This window comes from Octopus bimaculoides, chromosome 27 (assembly GCF_046866305.1).
Source record: "Octopus bimaculoides isolate indiv1 chromosome 27, ASM4686630v1, whole genome shotgun sequence".
In the NCBI taxonomy this organism is placed as follows: Eukaryota; Metazoa; Mollusca; class Cephalopoda; order Octopoda; family Octopodidae; genus Octopus; species Octopus bimaculoides.
Window position 1 is genome coordinate 4256228 of NC_142954.1, and position 19936 is coordinate 4276163.

General features: G+C 38.1%; 1 protein-coding gene across 5 annotated transcripts in view; it reads left to right on the forward strand.

Moving 5' to 3' along the window:
• Positions 1-19936, forward strand: part of LOC106883792 (coiled-coil domain-containing protein 93) — a 32389-nt gene that overhangs the window by 5261 nt on the left and 7192 nt on the right. For 2 of the 5 annotated variants that reach the window (XM_089343661.1, XM_089343662.1), the window contains exons 2-14: positions 2024-2137; positions 6304-6398; positions 7078-7189; positions 8251-8349; positions 9472-9528; positions 10389-10486; positions 11077-11107; positions 11851-11943; positions 12461-12511; positions 13569-13601; positions 17035-17121; positions 18025-18141; positions 18887-18949. In XM_089343661.1, coding sequence (XP_089199787.1) covers positions 2024-2137; positions 6304-6398; positions 7078-7189; positions 8251-8349; positions 9472-9528; positions 10389-10486; positions 11077-11107; positions 11851-11943; positions 12461-12511; positions 13569-13601; positions 17035-17121; positions 18025-18141; positions 18887-18949 — 1050 coding nt within the window. The remainder of the gene's footprint in view (positions 1-2023; positions 2138-6303; positions 6399-7077; positions 7190-8250; positions 8350-9471; positions 9529-10388; positions 10487-11076; positions 11108-11850; positions 11944-12460; positions 12512-13568; positions 13602-17034; positions 17122-18024; positions 18142-18886; positions 18950-19936) is intronic. The other 3 variants (XM_089343665.1, XM_089343664.1, XM_089343663.1) reach the window with 2 other exon arrangements.

Genomic DNA, 19936 nt, shown 5'->3' on the forward strand with positions numbered 1-19936 from the left:
TCTCTGTCTCTCCTTCTCTTTCTCTTTCCCTCTGTATCTCTCTCTTTCTCTCTCTCTATTTCTCTCCATCTGTCTCTCTATCTCTCCCTTTCTCTCTCCCTCCCTCTTTCCCCCATTATATGGTAATTTCATTTATGTAACACGTGTTTCAAGAAACGACAGTTGATATCTTATTCATATGATTTTGGTGACCTTCACAAAAAGGAATAAAAAAGTCTCACAGAGAGAGAGAGAGACTCTTTTTTTTTCTTATCCAATTTCCTCATATCTTTAAAGTAGTTTCTGAGAAAACGAGTTTTGGCTGGTTTCTCTGCACACCACCACTACCACCACCACCACAAACTACTGCTTCCACAACCACCACCATGACCATCACCACCAACTCCACAACCATCACCACTACCACCACTACCATTGCCACAACCACAACCACTACCATCACCACCACCATTACCATTGCTATCACCACTACCACCACCACCACCACCCTCGCTACCACTACCATCACCACTACAACTGCCACCACAACTACAGCCACCACCACCACCATTGCTATCACCATCACCACTACCACCACCATTGCTATTACCATCACCACTACCACCACCACTACCATCATCACAACTGCCACCACAACTACAAGCACCACCACCACTACAACCACCACCACAACCATCGTCACCACTACCACCACCACAACCACCAACACCATCACCACTTTGCTGTCCTTGTGTGCTGCTATTTTTATTATTATCATTTATAGTTACCCTAGTGTTTGTTGCATGCTTTCACTGCACAACAGAGTGCAGCTTTGTGTGTTTTGTGCATGTGCAAGCTTTGTTGGCATGGTAGAGGTGCTGGTGATGGTGGTTGTTGTTCCTTCTTTTACCATACTGACTGTACTTCACATGATGTTATACGATATGGTGTCATTACCCTAAATATTTCTATTATCATCATCATCATCATTAAGGTGGTGAGCTGGCAGAATCGTTAGCACGCCGGGCAAAATGCTCAGCAATATTTCGTCTGCCATTACGTTCTGAGTTCAAATTCCGCCGAGGTCGACTTTGTCTTTCATCCTCTCAGGGTCGATAAATTAAGTACCAGTTACGCACTGGGTTCAATGTAATCAACTTAATCCCTTTGTCTGTCCTTGTTTGTCCCCTCTATGTTTAGCCCCTTGTAGGCAATAAAGAAATAAGAAACGTTAGCACGCAGGGGCAAAATGCTTAGTGGTATTTCGTCTGCCATTACGTTCTGAGTTCAAATTCAGCTGAGGTCGACTTTGCCTTTCATCCTTTTGTGGTCGATAAATTAAGTACCAGTTACGCACTGGGGTTGACGTAATCAACTTAATCCCTTTGTCTGTCCTTGTTTGTCCCCTCTATGTTTAGCCCCTTGTAGGCAATGAAGAAATAAGAAACATTAGCACGCAGGGGCAAAATGCTTAGAGCAGTTTCGCCCGTCTTCATGTTCTGAGTTCAAATTCTGCCGGTGCCAACTTTATCTCTCATCCTTTTGGGGTCGATAAACTAAGTACCAGTGAAACACTGGGCTCATGTAATTGAGAATCCCTTTCCCCCAGACTTGAGACTTTATGCCTCCAGTAGAAAGGATTATTATTATTATTATTATTATTGTTGTTGTTATTATTATTATTGTTATTATTATTTTTATTATTATTATTGTTAAGGTGACAAGCTGGCAAAATTATAACCACGTTGGGCAAAATGCTTAGTAGCATTTCATCCATCTTTATGTTCTGAGTTCAAATTCTGCCGAGGTCAACTTTGCCTTTCATTCTTTTGGGGGTTGATAAATTAAGTATGAGTCAAGTACCTGGGTCTATGTGATTGTCTTACTCCATCCTGCAAAATTTCAGGCCTTGTACCTATAATAGAAAGGATTATTATTATTATTGTTGTTGTTGTTGTTGTTGTTGTTGTTGTTGTTGTTGTTGTTGTTGTTGTTGTTGTTAGTGTGAAAATGTTACCTAAATGCCGTTTGTGATTGTTTTCAGGTGGAAACTCGTGAAGATGAGGAACAGAATGTCAAACTGGAAGAAACAATTGAATTATTGCGATCGGCCGGTTATTTCAGGGCTCGCATCAAGGGATTGACTCCCTTTGATAAGGTAATGAATGTCTGACGCTTATAACCCATGTTTTTTTGTTCTTCTGTTCTTGGTCTCCTCACCCCACCCCCACCCTCATCTCTTAATATTGTTGGCACTCCGTCGCTTACGACGTCGAGGGTTCCAGTTGATCCGATCAACGGAACAGCCTGCTCGTGAAATTAACGTGCAAGTGGCTGAGCGCTCCACAGACACGTGTACCCTTAACGTAGTTCTCGGGGATATTCAGCGTGACACAGAGTGTGACAAGGCTGACCCTTTGAAATACAGGTACAACAGAAACAGGAAGTAAGAGTGAGAGAAAGTTGTGGTGAAAGAGTACAGCAGGGTTCGCCACCATCCCCTGCCGGAGCCTCGTGGAGCTTTAGGTGTTTTCGCTCAATAAACACTCACAACGCCCGGTCTGGGAATCGAAACCCCGATCCTATGACCGCGAGTCCGCTGCCCTAACCACTGAGCCATTGCACCTCCTATCTCTTAATATAGAACTGTAAAATTAAAGTTCCTGATTTTACAATAACATTGTAGGGTAGGTGTAAGAGACTGGACCTGGCTGGTTTGAGCATAAAACAGGCAGAATATTTTAGCTGGACATGGCTGGGTTAAAATTCTAAAGGGTTAAAGTCTTACACAGGGGATGGACACACACACACACACACACACACACATGCAGAGGCTTCTTTCAGTTTCCATCTTCCAAATCTACTCACAAGGCCCTCTTTCTCTGTCTCTCCTATCTTTCTCTCACCATATTCTCTCCACCACCACCACCTCTCTCCCCCCCCCCCCAACAGTATACTCCCCTCACCCCTCTTCTCTCCACCCCACCTGTCTATCTTTCCATTTGTTACAAACTAGAGAAATGGTTTGTTCTTCAATTGTTGTCTTTATTTAGGCCATGGCTAATCTGAGAGAAGACTGCAAGACAAGTTTGGCATTGTTCCAGCTTCAAAGGATGGAAATTGAGTTACAGCTTGGGTGTGACAAAGGGGAGAGAAAGTGTGTGTGTGTGTGTGTGTGTGTGAGAGAGAGGGACAGTGAGTGTGTATGTGTGAAAGAGACAGAGAAAGAAAGTGTGCGTGTGTTTGAGAGAGAGAGAGGGAGTGTGTGAGTGAGAGTATGTGTGTGTGAGAGAGTGTTCGTGTGAGAGAGTGTGCGTGTGTGGGAGAGAGAAAGAGAGTGTGTGTGACAGTGTGTGTATGTGAGAGAGAAAGTGGGTGAGTGTGTGTGTTTGTGTGTGAGAGAGTGGGAGTGTATGTGAGAGAGAGAGAGTATGTGTGTGAAAGAGAGAGGGTGTATGTGTGTGTGTGAGAGAGAGAGAGAAAGAAAGAAAGTGTGTGTGTGTGTGAGCATGCATGTGGAGTTGTGCGTGAGTATGCACAGGGGGGGGGGGGTTTTATGGTGCACATGGTAACATCAGCTGATTTTAGTGCTGTAACATGGTAACATGGTGAAATGCAGGAAGTGAGCTATAACAAAGCAAGTAATAACCTCTGTGTGTGTGTGTGTGTGTGTGTGTGTGTGTGTGTGTGTGAGTCATCAGCTGTTTTGGGGGAAGTCATACAGACTAACCCTACAATTTTAGTTGTGACTCACTCTGTTGGATGAGGGTTATATATATAAATATTTACAGTATTGCATGCATGTGTGTGTGTGTGTGTGTGTATGTGCATATATATGTGTTTATATGTGTGTATATATATATGTTTATATGAGTGCTTATTACTGTGTATATATGTATATGTTTATGTGCATGTGTAGCCATCTGATTCACCAGTTCTCAGTCAAATCATCCAACCCATGCTAGCATTATATATATATATACACACACACACACATAAACATTATATATATATATATATATATATATATATATATATATATATATAAAAATGAGAATGTGTGTCTGTTTGTCTGTCTGTGTGTGTGAATCCCTAAAACTCGAGAACTACGCAACCAATTTCATTCAAATTTTACAGATGCCTTACTTAGGGTTCCAGTTGTGTTTTAGTCAAAAAAATTTTTAACTTCTTGCAGAGTTCGAGCCCACGGCAACATAATATCTCCTCCACTATTTAAGTATTACGTGTCAAAAGTGAAACAAAAACACTCATGTCAAATACTTTCACTTTAAAAATGAAACTATTCTACTAACTGAAACAATCACATTTCGATACTGTAATGACAGATACTTTCAGAGAGAGAGAGAGACAGAGAGGTGTATATGTATACATATAGATGTATATGTACACGTTATTCCACTAACTGAAACAATCACATTTCGATACTGTAATGACAGATACTTTCAGAGAGAGGGAAAGAGAGAAAGAGATGTATATGTATACATATACATGTATATGTACACGTATATGCATACATGTATATGTATACATATGTGTAGATGTATATATATAGATGTACATGTAATATGTACACATATATACATATATATACATGCATACAGATATCTATACATATATACACCCATCACACACAAACACATGCACACAAACACACACATTAGTCATTTGTTTTCTTATCCAAAACTACGTCAAAAGTACTGAACAGATCTTTATGAAATTTGGAAATTATATTCTATGCATAACGGCCATAACTCCCATGAAAATTCATATATTTTTGATGTTGATGAAATTTTAACCCGAACATAACAGATGAGCATTATTTGTAATTCAACGGTACGACAGTGTAAGACTACCCTTTCAGATATACTTACATTGTGATTTCTGCAATGTGGTGCATAAATTGTCAAGTAAATGAGACGCATCTTTGCCTCCACTGATTCACTTGCAAAGTGTTGAGTAAAATTATTTCGTTGCAGACCTCGTTTGGGTCTTTTTATTATCACTGCGACACACATAGTCCCCAGTTGGTAACATTCATTTCAAGGCCCTCCTAGATGAGAGACTGGCATTCCACTTAATGTCTATGTTCCATGCTGGCATGGATTGGAGAGTTATTAAGGTAGAAATATGGTATCGTAGCTACTAACAGTTGAGGGTTGCGTAGTCTAGACGGCGTTTTTAGATTTCATTATTCTCTTTAACCCGGGCAAAGCCGGGTATTTCTGCTAGTATATATATATATATATATATATATATATATATATATATATATATATATAGATCAATAGATAGATAGAAACACACCCACACACACGTATGCAATGCTGTAAATATTTATATATTTAACCCTGATCCAACATAACTAAAATTGTGGGGTTAGTCTGTACCACTCCCCCCAAAACAGCTGATCACACACACACACACACACACACACACACACAGAGTTTATTACTTGCTTTGTTATAGCTCACTTCCTGCATTTCACCATGTTACCTTGTTACAGCACTAAAATCAGCTGATGTTACCATGTGCACCACACACACACACACACACACACACACACACACACACACACACAAGCCCACATGCATTCTCACATACTGAAACACACACAACCCCACATGCATGCTCACATACACACGTCTTTATGAATTATATATATGAGAACAAGAGAGGGCCACCTGCATATAGACATTTATATATATAGAAATTTATATACATGTATATGTAAAAACGTATATATACACACACACACACATGCTTACACATCCCCATATATTGCTATTTATATATGTTTATATTCATCTCTCTCTCTCTCTCTCTCTCTCTCTCTCTCTCTCTCTCTCTCTCTCTCTCTCCCTCTCCCCTTCTGTTCCTTTCTCTCTCTCTCTCTCCCTCTCTCTCTCTCTGTGCATATATATACATAAAGTTTTTATCCTAAAATTATATTATGAATAATTATTTCAGTCATTTGACTGTGGCCATGCTGGAGCACTGCCTTTAGTCGAGCAAATCGACCCCAGGACTTATTCTATTGGTCTCGTTTGTCGAACCGCTAAGTTACGGGGGACGTAAACGCACCACCACCAGTTGTCAAGCGATGTTGGGAGTACAAACACACACACATATATATATATATATATATATATATATATATACATACATATATACGATGGGCTTCTTTCAGTTTCCTTCTACCAGATTCCTTCACAAGACCTTAGTCGATCCAGGGGTTTGTAACAGACACTCACCTGTCTAATTCAATACTGTTTGATTACTTAAACATCTTCATTATTTTTTTAGGTTGTCGGTGGAATGACCTGGTGTATAACCACGTGTAACTTTGATGTCGACATCAACCTTTTGTTCACCGAAAACTCCAGCATCGGACAAAAAATGTAAGTTGACAAAGTTCCCTGTTATCATCATCATCATCATCATCATCGTTTAACGTCCGCTTTCCATGCTAGCATGGGTTGAACGATTTGACTGAGGACTGGTGAAACCAGATGGCTACACCAGGCTCCAATCTGATTTGGCAGAGTTTCTACAGCTGGATGCCCTTCCTAACGCCAACCACTCCAAGAGTGTAGTGGGTGCTTTTACGTGCCACCCGCACGAAGGCCAGTCAGGCGGTACTGGCAACGGCCACACTCAAAATGGTGTATTTTATGTGCCACCTGCACAAGAGCCAGTCCAGGTGCACTGGCAATGATCTCGCTCAAAAATCCTTACACGTGTCACAGGCACAAGTACCAGAAAGGCGACGCTGGTCACAGGTGCCATCCTGATTTTGCTTTTGCTTGCCCCCATAAGTCTTCGCAAGCTGAGTTTCATGTCCAATGAAGGAGATGACGTTGGCATGGGTACCAGTCGTCGAATTTAGTTCGGTTTCGATTTCACTTGCCTCAACAGGTCTTCGCAAGCGGAGTTTAGTGTCCAAAGGAGGAAATGTACGCATAAGTGGGCTGACCACACCCCTGGCAGAGGCCTTGGATTTAGGTCTCACTTGGCTTGCCGGGTCTTCTCACGCACAGCATATTTCATTTTTCATTTTTTTTTTTTTTTTAAATGCAGAGCTTTAACCGAGAAAATCGTGTCCGTGCTTCCCAAGATGAAATGTCCACACCGCATTGAACCCCATCAAATCCAAGGTCTGGATTTCATCCACATATTCCCTGTGGTTCAGGTAAGGACTTACTTTCATATGTTTATCACTTCTTAAACATTTCACAATGCAGGCATGATGGCTGTGTGGTCAAGAAGCTCGTTGCACGACCCTGAGGTTTTAGGTTCAGTCCCACTACACGGCACCTTGGACAGATGTCTTCTACTGTGGCAACTCGCTTTAAAAGAAATACTTTTATTTTCTTTTACCGTTTGCTTGTTTTGAGTCATTTGACTGTGGCCATGCTGGAGCTCCACCGTGAAGGGTTTTTAGTCGAAGAAATCTACCCCCCAGGACTTATTCTTTGTAAGCCTGGTACTTATTCTGTCAGTCTCTTTTGCCAAACTGCTAAGTTATGGGGATGTAAACACACCAACACCAGTTGTCCAGCGATGTTGACGGGACAAACACAGACACAAAGACACACACACATAGATACAAATATATATATATATATGCGATGGGCTTCTTCCAGTTTCCCCTCTACCAAATCCACTCACAAGGCTTTGGTCAGCCCGCAGCTATAGTCGAAGACACTTGCCCAAGGTGCCATGTAGTGGGATTGAACCTGGAACCATGAGGTTGGGAAGCAAGCTTCTTACCACACAGCCATGCGTACGCCTTCACTTTTTCAACTAAACCCTTGGAGGTAGTGCCCCAGCATGGCCGCAGTCCAATGATTGAAACTACTAAAAGATACCAATAAAAAAAACCACACACACACATGTACATGCAGATTGCTCCAGCATGGCCATATGATATTGGTGAGTAACATTTGCTAACAAAAGATTAGATATGACAACTGGAAGAACCAAAACTAAGACGGTGGGGTGACCCTCTTGATATGCTAGAAAGAGCAGTCAAATCGCTCTCTTTATTGTCTTAAAAAGGGATGAAACCATAACATGATGTAGTCCTAGATACAGTCACCATTACAACTGCGCCAAAATTGTCTACATGTCTCCTCCATTTCCGTACTACGATATGGTGGAATTTGGGAGCTTTTCTATATTATTTTAAATATTTGGTTCCTATCAATGAAACTACATAGTTTGATAATTAATGTCTCGTTTAAATTCCAGTGGTTGGTGAAGAGAGCTCTGGAGACGAGAGAAGAGGTGGGTGACACCATACGCGCCTATTCCATATACCAGTTCAACAGAAATAATAAAATGCCTCAGGTATGTTTTATGTCATTTACACACTTTCTTATCATCATCATCATCATTTAACTTCCGCCTTCCATGTTGTCATGGGTTGGCTAGTTTGACAGGAGCCAGCCAGGTAGAAGACTACCCCCAGGCTGCTGTGTCTGTTTTGGCATGGGTTTTTATGGCTGGATGCCCTTCCTAACACCAACCCCCCCCTGCAAAGTGGACTGAGTGCTTTTTACGTGGCACCAGCACCAGTGAGGTCTGCTTTGGTATGGTTTCTATGGCTGGATGCCCTTCCTAATGCCAACCACTTTATAGAGTGTACTGGGTGCTTTTTATGTGGCACCAGCACCAGTGAAGTCACCAAGTAACTTGCAAGACAGGATCCCGCTTGATTGGAGGGAGCGGTATTGATGGAGGCGACTTTATGTCAGGTGGTGAGAAATTAAAAAACATGAAAGAGGAACTGGAACAAGTTGGTACACAGATGGGATGCCGAATGCACTTTTGCAAGGTTTTTACAGCTGGTTGCCCTTCCAAATGCCAACCACTTCACAATATGGACTAGATGCTTTTCATGTGGCACCAGCACCAGAAGGGTCACCAAGTGGCTTGCAAGACTTGAAATTGTTATATTTGGTTATTACATTTGTTCTTCGCTTGTAAGCAAGGCTTGGACAAATATGTCATCCAGGGATTGTTTTACGGCTAGATGCCCTTCCTGTTGCTAACCCTCATTTCTATTTCAAGTAAGGGACCTTTTATTTTACTCATTTTTGAAGTTACAAAATCAATAGGCAGCAAGATTGTTATTTGTAGTTTTAGAGAAGCACAAATATAAACACACAACATCACACACATCACCACCACCACCATCATCATTTTTAAGGTTCACTTTTCCATGCTTGCTTGAGTTGGACGGAGTTTATTGATGCGACTTTTCTACAGCTGGATAAAATAAATACCACTCACACACTAGGATGATTGTAATTGACTGATCCTTTTCCCCTAAAATTACTAGCCTTGTGCTAAACTTTGAAACTAATGTTATTCCTGTTATGTGAACTCGTTAAAATTTTTCCACTCATTACATGAAATTCAATGCAACCTTGTAATTCAGTTTTTTTCTTCTCTTCTTCTTGTTGTCAGGATGAAAAATTTGATTCCACCAAACACAATGCAATCGAATGTTTAAATAATGCCAAGGTAGGTTCCCAAGACAAAAAATTCCAGACCATATTTTGTCTAATATCGCAAAAACATTTCTAGTTCCTTACCACGGCCTTCTGCTTCATGGTCAACCAACCTGTGGTTATATGTCGTCATTGTTGTCATCATTGTCATAATCATCACCATCATCTTTGTCATCGTATTCATCATCGTCACTGTTGTCATCGTCATATATGTCATCATCTTCATCATTTTCATTATCATCACCTTTGTCATCATCATCACCACCACCATCATCACCACCACCATCATCATCACCATCATTCTCATCACCCTCATCATCACCATCATCATCATCACCATCATCATCATCACCATCATCATCATCACCATCATCATCACTACCATCACCATCATCACCACCACCATCATCATCATCATCGTCATCACCAACATTTAATACCCCTGTTCCATACTGGCATGGGTTGGACTGTTTGACAGGGTCCAGTGGATCCGAGGACTCCCTCATGACATGACTTTTACAGCTGGATGTCCTTCCTAATGCCAACCACTTTACAGAGTGGACTGGGTGCTTTTTTTACATGGTACCAGACCCGGTTCTTTTCACATGGCATCAGCACTGGTGCCTTTTATGTGACACCAGTACCAACAGGGTCACCAAGTACCTTGCAAGACAAAGCAAATGAGTACCAAGCGAATCATAGCACCAAATACTGATACATATTGGCACCAATCTAAAGGATTCTATCCATTTTCTTGGAATCTTAGAGCTTTGGTTTGTCTTAGAAGTCAATAAAGGATTCCCTTTCTTGGAGTTTTTCTTTTAATTTTCTTATTGTTATTTTCTTCTTTTTTTTTCTTTTTTTGTATTCTAGCACAGTTACAGACCACAAAGACGGTATCGGCGTCGAGATGCAGACAAACTGACTGAAGAAGAAACTCGTGTGATATCAACCCTGCTTGAGTTTGGATGGTATTGTATGATTCTATAATAAATTATTATTTAAGGCAGCAATATATATATATATATATATATATATATATATATATATATATATACACACACACACACACACACACATGCATGACAGCCCTCTTTCAGTTTCCATTTACCATATCCACCCATGAGGCTTTAGCCAGCCCAAGGCTATAGGAGACACTTGCTCCAGGTGTCATGCTGTGGAACTGAACCTGGAACCATGTGGTTGGGAAGCAAGCTTCTTACCACACTGCTTCTAATAAAACCATATTAAAGATTTTTATTAAATAACATAGGAAGACATTATTACATTTTGTGTGCGGTGTGCTCTATTACTCATTGCCTGCCACGAAGCCTAGTATGTGCACTCATCTTGCACTTTTTATGCTGATTCTCTCTTAGTCTTTCTCCCCCTCTTTCTATACAATGTAATGCTTGACCGGAGAAGCCATCCAACCTACATCTATACCAGCTATTATTAGAGAGAGAGAGAGATAAGTTCTGTATAACTTTCCTTTGTTTTTATCTATATATTTTATTTTACTTTGTTTTTGTAATGTCAAACTTTGTTTTAATGTTTTCAGGAATTATGGACTCCAGAGCCGATGGAATGAGGTAGGCAGATGATGATGATAATAATAATAATAATAATGATATTGCCCTGATGCAGTATCAGGCACTGATTGTTATTATGTACATATTTTATCTTGATGTAAAAAAGGTGCTACAGAAAATATTCTGCTCCATGCCACAGATTTGCTTGTCAGTTGTTTGACCTTAACCAGTTGATTATGTCCCTTGGTGGCTGACGATATGTGCATCTCTGATCATGAGCAGAAGTAGTGGAGGGGGAGCATTATAGCCATGTGTTGAGAGGAATTCTTTGGGGTTTGAATAATTCACCTTTGGAAACATGGGTGTTATGCTCAACATCCTTAAACGAACCTTACTCAGGGACCTTTTGAGTGGGATGGACTACTCGACCTGAAGAAAATTCTAACTGGGCCCCACCTGTGAGGTCATGCGCTGTTTATTTTGATATGAGATCACCATGTCGCGCACATATGGTTGTGATGCATGTGCCTGGTGTACCCTTATCAGACAGGTAGTCATAACGAGTATACTGGGTTTCGTATATTTTACCCCAGTGTCACTGATGGCATGCACCACTATCTCACTCAATAATAATAGTAATATTTTATAAAGATTGGTGTAATTCTTCTCAATAAGAACACGATGCAATTTTTAATTAATTGTTTACTGTAACACTGGAATATTGCATAAATTTTCCCCCACCCGCTTCAATATTTGGCACCATATTCTTACTGTTTCATACAATGTCCGTTTATCCATTCCAGAGCACAGATAAAGCCCAATCACCAGAATTGGAAAACCAGGAAACTATTGATGGTGCTAAAGAAACGGATGACGATCAACAAAAACAGGATGAGGTGTGTAGATCTCTCTACCTCTGTCTTCTGTCTGTCTTTCTGTCCGACTCTATCAATCTCTCCATCTATCTATCTATCTATCTATCTATCTATCTTTTTTTTTTTTTCTTCCCGCGATCCCTTTTGATCGAAATCCCCACCTTTTTTTTCCGCGATCCCTTTTGATCGAAATTATCCCCCCCCCCCCTCAAAGAAAAGCTCTACTTTGTAATTTGTCCATTTTCTGTATTTAGCCCTGTGTGGCTAATAATAAAAAGATATCTATCTATCTATCTATCTATCTATCTATCTATCTATCTATCTATCTATCTATCTATCTATCTATCTGTCTATCCATCCATCTATCCATCCATCCATCTATCTATCTATCTATCTATCTATCTATCTGTCTATCCATCCATCCATCTATCTATCTATCTATCTATCAGTTTCTCTCTGTCCAACCCATACCAGCATGGAAAATAGACGTTAAATGATGATGAGGATGATTTATATCTTTCATTTTTATATTTTGTAGGAAAAAATCAACCTTCTTATGCAAAGTATGTCAGTCATGACACCCAGCGACGTAAGTATGAGTCTGTATTATTATTATTATTATTATTAAGGTGGTGAGCTGGCAGAATCGTTAGCATGCTGGGCAAAATGCTTAGTGGCATGTCGTTCGTCTTTACATTCTGAGTTCAAATTCCGCCACAGTCAACTTTGCCTTTCATTCTTCCGAGGTTGATGAAATAAGTACCAGTTGTTAACTGGGGTCGGATGTAACCGACTTACCCCGCCTCCCCCCGAATTTGCTGGCCTTGTACCAAAATTTGAAACCACTATGTAAAGGCAGTGAGCTGGCAGAATCATTAGCATGCCAAGCGAAAAACTCTAAGTGCCATTTCGTCCATGTTTACGGTCTGAGTTCAAATTCCGCCAAGGTTGACTTTGCCTTTTGTCCTTTCGGGGGTCGATAAAATTGATACCAGTTGAGTGTTGGGATGGATGTATTCGACTATCACGGTCCTTTAAATTTCAGACCTTGTGCCTTTTGTAGAAAGGATTGTTATTGTTGTTGTTGTTGTTGTGGTTCACTCTGTTTAATGGTTGGTAAAGAAATGGATACAACACAAAGTACGGAAGACAAACCTGTCTAGAGTTGGTACCTTCATAAAATACACTTTGGTACTCTTTGTAAAAGGATTGGTTACTTGAGTGGCATCCCACCATAGAACACACACTGTTTATAATAAAAATTGAGCTGAGCTGAAATCTTCTAAAGCACCTCACCATGGAGCTACATCAAGCGTGTATACTATTTAAAACTACCATATTTTCCGGCAAACAAGTGGAACCAAAATTTATTTATAGGCGCAGGAGTGGCTGTGTGGTCAAATCTTTCAGACTAAAATTTACTGCCGAAAGAAGGTAAGTTGACTTATACAACAACCCAAGACCACTATGGAAGACCAGAAATTCCTTGTGGAATACAACAGGATTTAGAAAGGTTGTATCCCAGAAATATGCCCTCTTCCGCCCCACCCACCCTCAATTTTTTTTTTTTTTTTTTGAGATAAGTATTTCATATGAAATATTTTGGTGAAAAATTACGTTTTTTTTTTTGTCTTTCTATATTTCAGGAATTTAAAAGTTATGCATCAGTGAAAAGCAGGGTTTGCATTTTTTTTCCAAAGAATTCTTCTTTAATTAGCATTTCTGCTTTCGTTGTTGTCTTCTCTCTCTCACACAACACTCAAATAGTTTAGGTTTGTTTGTTTGTGTCTTTTTTTTTTTTTTGCTTTGTTTTCCTATCATTATCATCATCATCATTGTCATCATCATATTACCAATATCATCATCATTAATATCTTAATAACGTTTAGTTTTGAAATTTAACAATTAATATAGTTTTAACACACAGAATATGCAAATTAGATTACTTTACATACTAATAGATCGTTAACTGTAAATTTGTAGCTGAGCAATGTTGAGCTGTTTTCTATTTTTTTTTAAAATTTTACGACCTTGCTACATATTTCATAAAACATACAGATTGGTCAAGTGAATCAAATTCTATATGAGATCTTCATATTCGTACGAAAATGTCAAACAATGAAAATGAGTGCTCAAAACTGCATTGGTGGATAGAATATCTTTATTTGTGTATTAAGGCTACCATTGGTTTCATGTTAAGGAAAATATCTTAATATCTTAACAATTTTTCAAGCTGATCACATGGAGGAATGGTGTTCATCTCCAATTTGGATAAAAATATACATATATTTATATATAAATATAAAAATTAAAGTAAAAATGAAAAGGCAAACCATTTGGCATCACTTGAAAAGACATATAGAGTCTCTTACAGCTGTTTCTGGCATAGTCAAGCATGTGGTCAGTCTATTGAGTATGGATTCCATAGGCTGAGTATACTGTCATCAGAGAGGGAAAAGTCAGGAAAATGTAAAAGTGAGGGGTAGTCTGCAATCAAGGATATTAACGTATTCCAGTTTGTCATTTACAAGTCTGAATTTGAACACCTTTCTAACCTGACAAATTTTCTGGAAAAGAAAAAGTTTGAAGGAAACTAAAAAAAAAAAAATAACAAAGAAAAAGAGAAGAAAAAAATATTGGAATTGCAATTAATGTTTTTTTCAAAAATAACATCTAATTAAACCTTGGCACTAACATATTAATTAAACCCATTAAATAAACATGTTAATTAAATAGGTTTTAACTCGTAAAAGGGTTCCTTCCATACCAAAAGAATTTTGGTTAGCACTGCACTTGAGACACTCAAAGATCGGATGGTGTTGGTGGTGATGGTCATTTTGGATTGTCTGTCACTATACATTAATCGCTGCACTTTCTCTCCACCAGCATTCTTAGCTTCTGCACGTACCACTGCAGCACAGCACTTTGCATGTAAATTAATTGTTTTTACTTACTTGTTTTTCTAAATTTTTTTTAAATATTGATTTTGTTTTTTTTTTAATTTCCAGATTGATTGATCGATTGATCTCTGGCTGTTTGATGTTTTACTTTTTTTGTTTTGTGTTTTGTTTAATTTCCTTTTCTCTCTTGTTATTTGAAACGTTCATTTTAATAATTGTCTGGATATTATTATCAGTATTATTATTATTATTATTGCTACATGCATGTTCATTGTTGCTGTAGGTTGGGTGAGTAGACTGGAGCTTGTAGTATTTCGGTAGACTAGCGCTGATTCTACAAAGATGACAGGTAGAGCCTCTCTCAAAATCAGCAAGGAACAATGAATTCCAGAAGACTCTGACCATTCCACTGTGACTTCCTAACTACATGAAGGATTCTATCGATTTTAAATCAGCCATGAACCACCTGGGGCCCTCACATGGCTCACCTAATAAAAAAAATTACCTTTATGCAGGTTAATTGGTTGTTATTTCTTCTGACAGAGTTTCTACAGCTGGATGCCCTTCCTAATGCCAACCACTCAGAGAGCGTAGTGGGTGCTTTTTTGCGTGCCACCAGCATGAGGGTCGGTCAGGCAGTACTGGCGACGGCCACGCTGAAATGGTATTTTTTTTATGTGCCACCTGCACAGGAGCCAGTCCAGTGGCACTGGCGACGACCTTGCTCAAATTTTGTTTTGCACATGCCACCAGCACAAGTGCTGGAAAGGAAAAAGACTACAATCTCCATTGCTCAACCCACAGCTCTATGTTGTGTCATGTGACATGGGTCACAGCTGTATGTTGTGTCATGTGACCTGGGTCACGCTTGCATGGTCATTACGGCATTTACAGATTCTTGTCTTTTTTGCTTGTTTGGTTGTTTTTTTTGTTTTTGTTTTGTTTCATCTGTTTTTCATTGTTTTGTTTTTTTTCCTTAACCCTTTCATTACTGTATTTATTTTGAGATGCTCTGTGTTTCTTTCAATTACTTTAAACATAACAAAGAATTTAGTAAAATAACTAAGTTATCATTCAGCTAGTGTTAGGAACATAAATTGTGACTAAGGTTTGGTGGAAGATTTTAATTCCAAATACATGAAAACAAGACATTTGTACTCAGAGCTAGAGACGGTTTCAGGTGGGTTGGTATCGAAAGGGTTAAATTAATCATTTGTTAACCCTTTTGTTACCATATTTCTGTTGAGATGCTCTGTTTCTTTCAATTGATTTTAAATATAAAGAATTTAGTAAAATAACTTAGTTATCATTCAACTAGTGTTAGGAACATTAATTGTGACTAAGGTTTGGTGGAAGATTTTAATTCAAAACTTATGGAAACAAGACATTTGTACCCAGAGCCGGTTTCAGCCGGGTTAGTAACGAAAGGGTTAATCAATTCTCTAAATATTCTTCCTTTTGTTTTGGAATTTGTTTTTCGTATGTTCCATTCATTGTTTGCTTTTGTAGTAAATAAAAATAATGATAATGATAATTATTGTTATTATTATTATTATTATTCGATGGAAGGCAGCAGAACTGTTAGCACTCCAGGCAAAATGCTTAATAGGGTTTCATCTATCTTTACGTTCTGAGTTCAAACTCGACCTCGGTATGGTCAACTTTGCCTTTCACCCTTCCAGGGATGATAAAATAAGGATCAGTTGAGCACTGGGGTCGATGTAATCAACTAGCCCCCTCCCCCAAAATTTCAGGTCTTGTGCCTATAACAGAAACGATTATTATTATTATTGGAATGGCAGAAGCAGTAGTGTGTCAGAAAACAGTCTTGTGATAATTCTTTTGACTGTTTACATTCTGAGTTCAAATTCCGCCGAGGTCGACTTTGCCTTTCATCCAATCAGGGTTGATAAATTAAGTACCAGTTGCGTACTGTGGTCGATGTAGTCAACTATCCCCCTCTCCCAAATTTTAGGTCTTCTGCCTATAGCAGAAAGGATTATTATTATTATTTTTATTATTATTATTGTTATTATTAGTTTGCTTATTTTATTTTACTATCATTTTCTTCTTTTTTTAATTTTTTCCTTTTTTTTTTTTGTTTCAATGTTGCAATCCAAGAGTTCATTTGTGTGCGATTTATTTATTTTTTTTTTATTTTGTTGTTTTTAGTTTGTGGTCGATGATATGTAAATTTTGTGTTTGCATGTAGGGCAAGATAAGTGCCAGTGTGGTCGGTTCGATGGTCAGCATGCAATCTGATGAGATTCAGCGTGTAGCTTCTGAATATGCAGACAAAGTAAGTTTTTGTACAGCACTGTGCTTTCAATATAATATACATACTTACATGCATACATATATATATATATATATATATATATATATATATATGTAAAACAGGAATTGGAATTCAAGGAATCAAACAGAGCTCACTGCTAGCTATCACACCTGGTACACCAGTCATCGAGAAAAAACAGTGGTTGATGTAACTGAATATATATTGCGAAACAGCTGTCAACAAATGGAATAAATGTTTCTTCTGTCGTTTCTTTTATTTTGTTAATTACATATCTCAGTAGAGTTTATATAAAATCTAATTTTATTTACCATTTTGTATTCTGACTGATAAATATGTTTGACTGTAAAATAAATTGCTTGTAACCTTTCTATGTCATCTATGAAATAATCTCATTTAGCCATGTCTGTATAGATACATAGATTTTGTTTATTTTTATATGTCTGTACCGTACTATACTGATGATCAAAAGCTAGATTTAATTCTAGTAATCGTGAAATCGTTCGATATATAGTTGAGTTCATTTTTTTAAAAAGGTTGTTTTTTTTAAGAGTTACTTTTCCTCGCATTCGGTAAAGAAATGTGTTTATTTTGGAAGTCTAGTGTGTGGCATTATTCTGTAGAAATGCCCCTATATAAATATAAATGAATAATTATATTCGTGGGAATAAAAAAATGATGGGTTTTTTTTTCCCCTTATGAATTTTTTACGCACTAGCTTCCTGATAAAATTCTTGTAAAAGATTTTTATCCTATTATTGAATTAATTAAATGTATAGATACATAGATTGATAGATAGATAAATATTACTTGTATGATGTAGGTAGATGTATTGCATATACATAAGTATGTATGTATAATTGTGTTGTGAGAAATTGTATAATGAGTTAACTGTCGTCGTTTCAGCAATCTGAGCTGGGACAGATTGAGAAAGGAGAACTTACTGGAGGGGTCCAGCACCATAAAAGACTTGTGACTGCCCTCAACAAACAGATTCAACAACAGAAGACAGTCCAAGAAGAAGTAAGGCAATTTCACTTTGAGATTTACCATCACCATTATCATCATCACTACCACCATCATCATTGTCTTCCCACAATAATCATCATCATCATCATAATGAGTAAAGTCAGTTGGCCTGTGGCCGTTGATCATTACCAACGTCGCCTCCCTGGCACTTGTGCCAGTGGCACATGAAAAGACATCCGAGCGAGATCGTTGCCAGTGCCAATGGACTGGCTCCTGTGCAGGTGGCACGTAAAATACACCATTTTGAGCGTGGCCGTCACCAGTACCACCTAACTGGCCCTTGTGCCGGTGGCACGTAAAAGCACCCACTACACTCTCGGAGTGGTTGGTGTTAGGAAGGGCATCCAGCTGTAGAAACTCTGCCAGATCAGATTGGAGCCTGGTGTAGCCATCTGGTTCGCCAGTCCTCAGTCAAATCGTTCAACCCATGCTAGCATGGAAAGTGGACGTTAAACTACGATGATGATGATATATATATATATTAAATGTGTAGAGGTAACACACGAGTAAGTAGATATTTATGAAAAAGAAGAATGAAAATGCTACTTTCTTAAAATTGAGTACATTTTAATTTTCCTTTATATAAATACATTAAAAGAAGAATGTTTTGGTTTTGTTTTACATGTTTGGATTTTTGAAAAACCTTATCAAAAATATGTACTAAAATGGAATATGGAGAGAGAAAAGAGCTATTAAGTACTCACCTATGTCTATACTCACCTGTGTCTCTCTGTTGTAGATGAAAACCAAACATGAACAACTCCAAGAGGAATATAAGGAAACACAGGAAAATTTTCAGACGGTAACATTTTTCTTTCTCTCTCTCTCTATCTCTCTCTCTCTCGCTCTCTCTCTCGCTCTCTCTCTCTCTCTATATATATATATATATATACATATATATATAAATATACATACATATGGGTCTGTGTGTGTGTGAAATTAGTGTGCCAATCTGATACTCTTGCTTGCTATGGGGAGTTTAATCTCCCTTGTCACTATGTAGAACATGTGCTTCGTTTGTGGCTAGAGAGTCTTTTGACTCTTATTTCTAGCAATACTAGTGCTGTTCTGCACCCTTAGTCACTTTTAGTAATGGTGAATTATTTCTTTTTTGGTTTTAAATTGCATCTAATCATCCTAATCATTTTATATATATACACATATACACACGCACACACACACACACACATATATATATATATTTAGAGTGTTTTGGAAATTCCTTGATACAGTTATAATATTTGGAGTGAAGATTTTTTCTCAAAGAGTTAAGATTGAGAAAAGAACCTTTTTAGAGAGTCGAAAGACACTAACCTTTGGGAAGAGATTTCACAAAATGTGTGTGACCTTTGCTTTTATAGATGTCCAAGCGCTTAAGGCCACACACATCTTGTGAAATCTCTTCGCAAAGGTTAGTGTCTTTCGACTTTATAAAAGGTTCTTTTCTCAATCTTAACTCTTTGAGAAAAAAAATCTTCTCTCCAAAGATGTATATATAATAATAATAATATTAGGGATAAAAATCCAAATTTACAGGTAAAAACTCAATTAAATTAAATTTATTAAAAATTAAAATTAAATTAAGTTTCACAGTATAAAATATATAATGGTGAATTATTTCCTTTTTATATGAGTTCATGAACCTTGGTTCTTTTCCCTAAAACTATATATATATACACACACACACACACACACACACACACACACACAAATATGTAAAAACACTACGCTCATTATTATATTAGGAGATCGTATTAAAAAACTTGTTGAAATATTTTGTGGGTTGTAG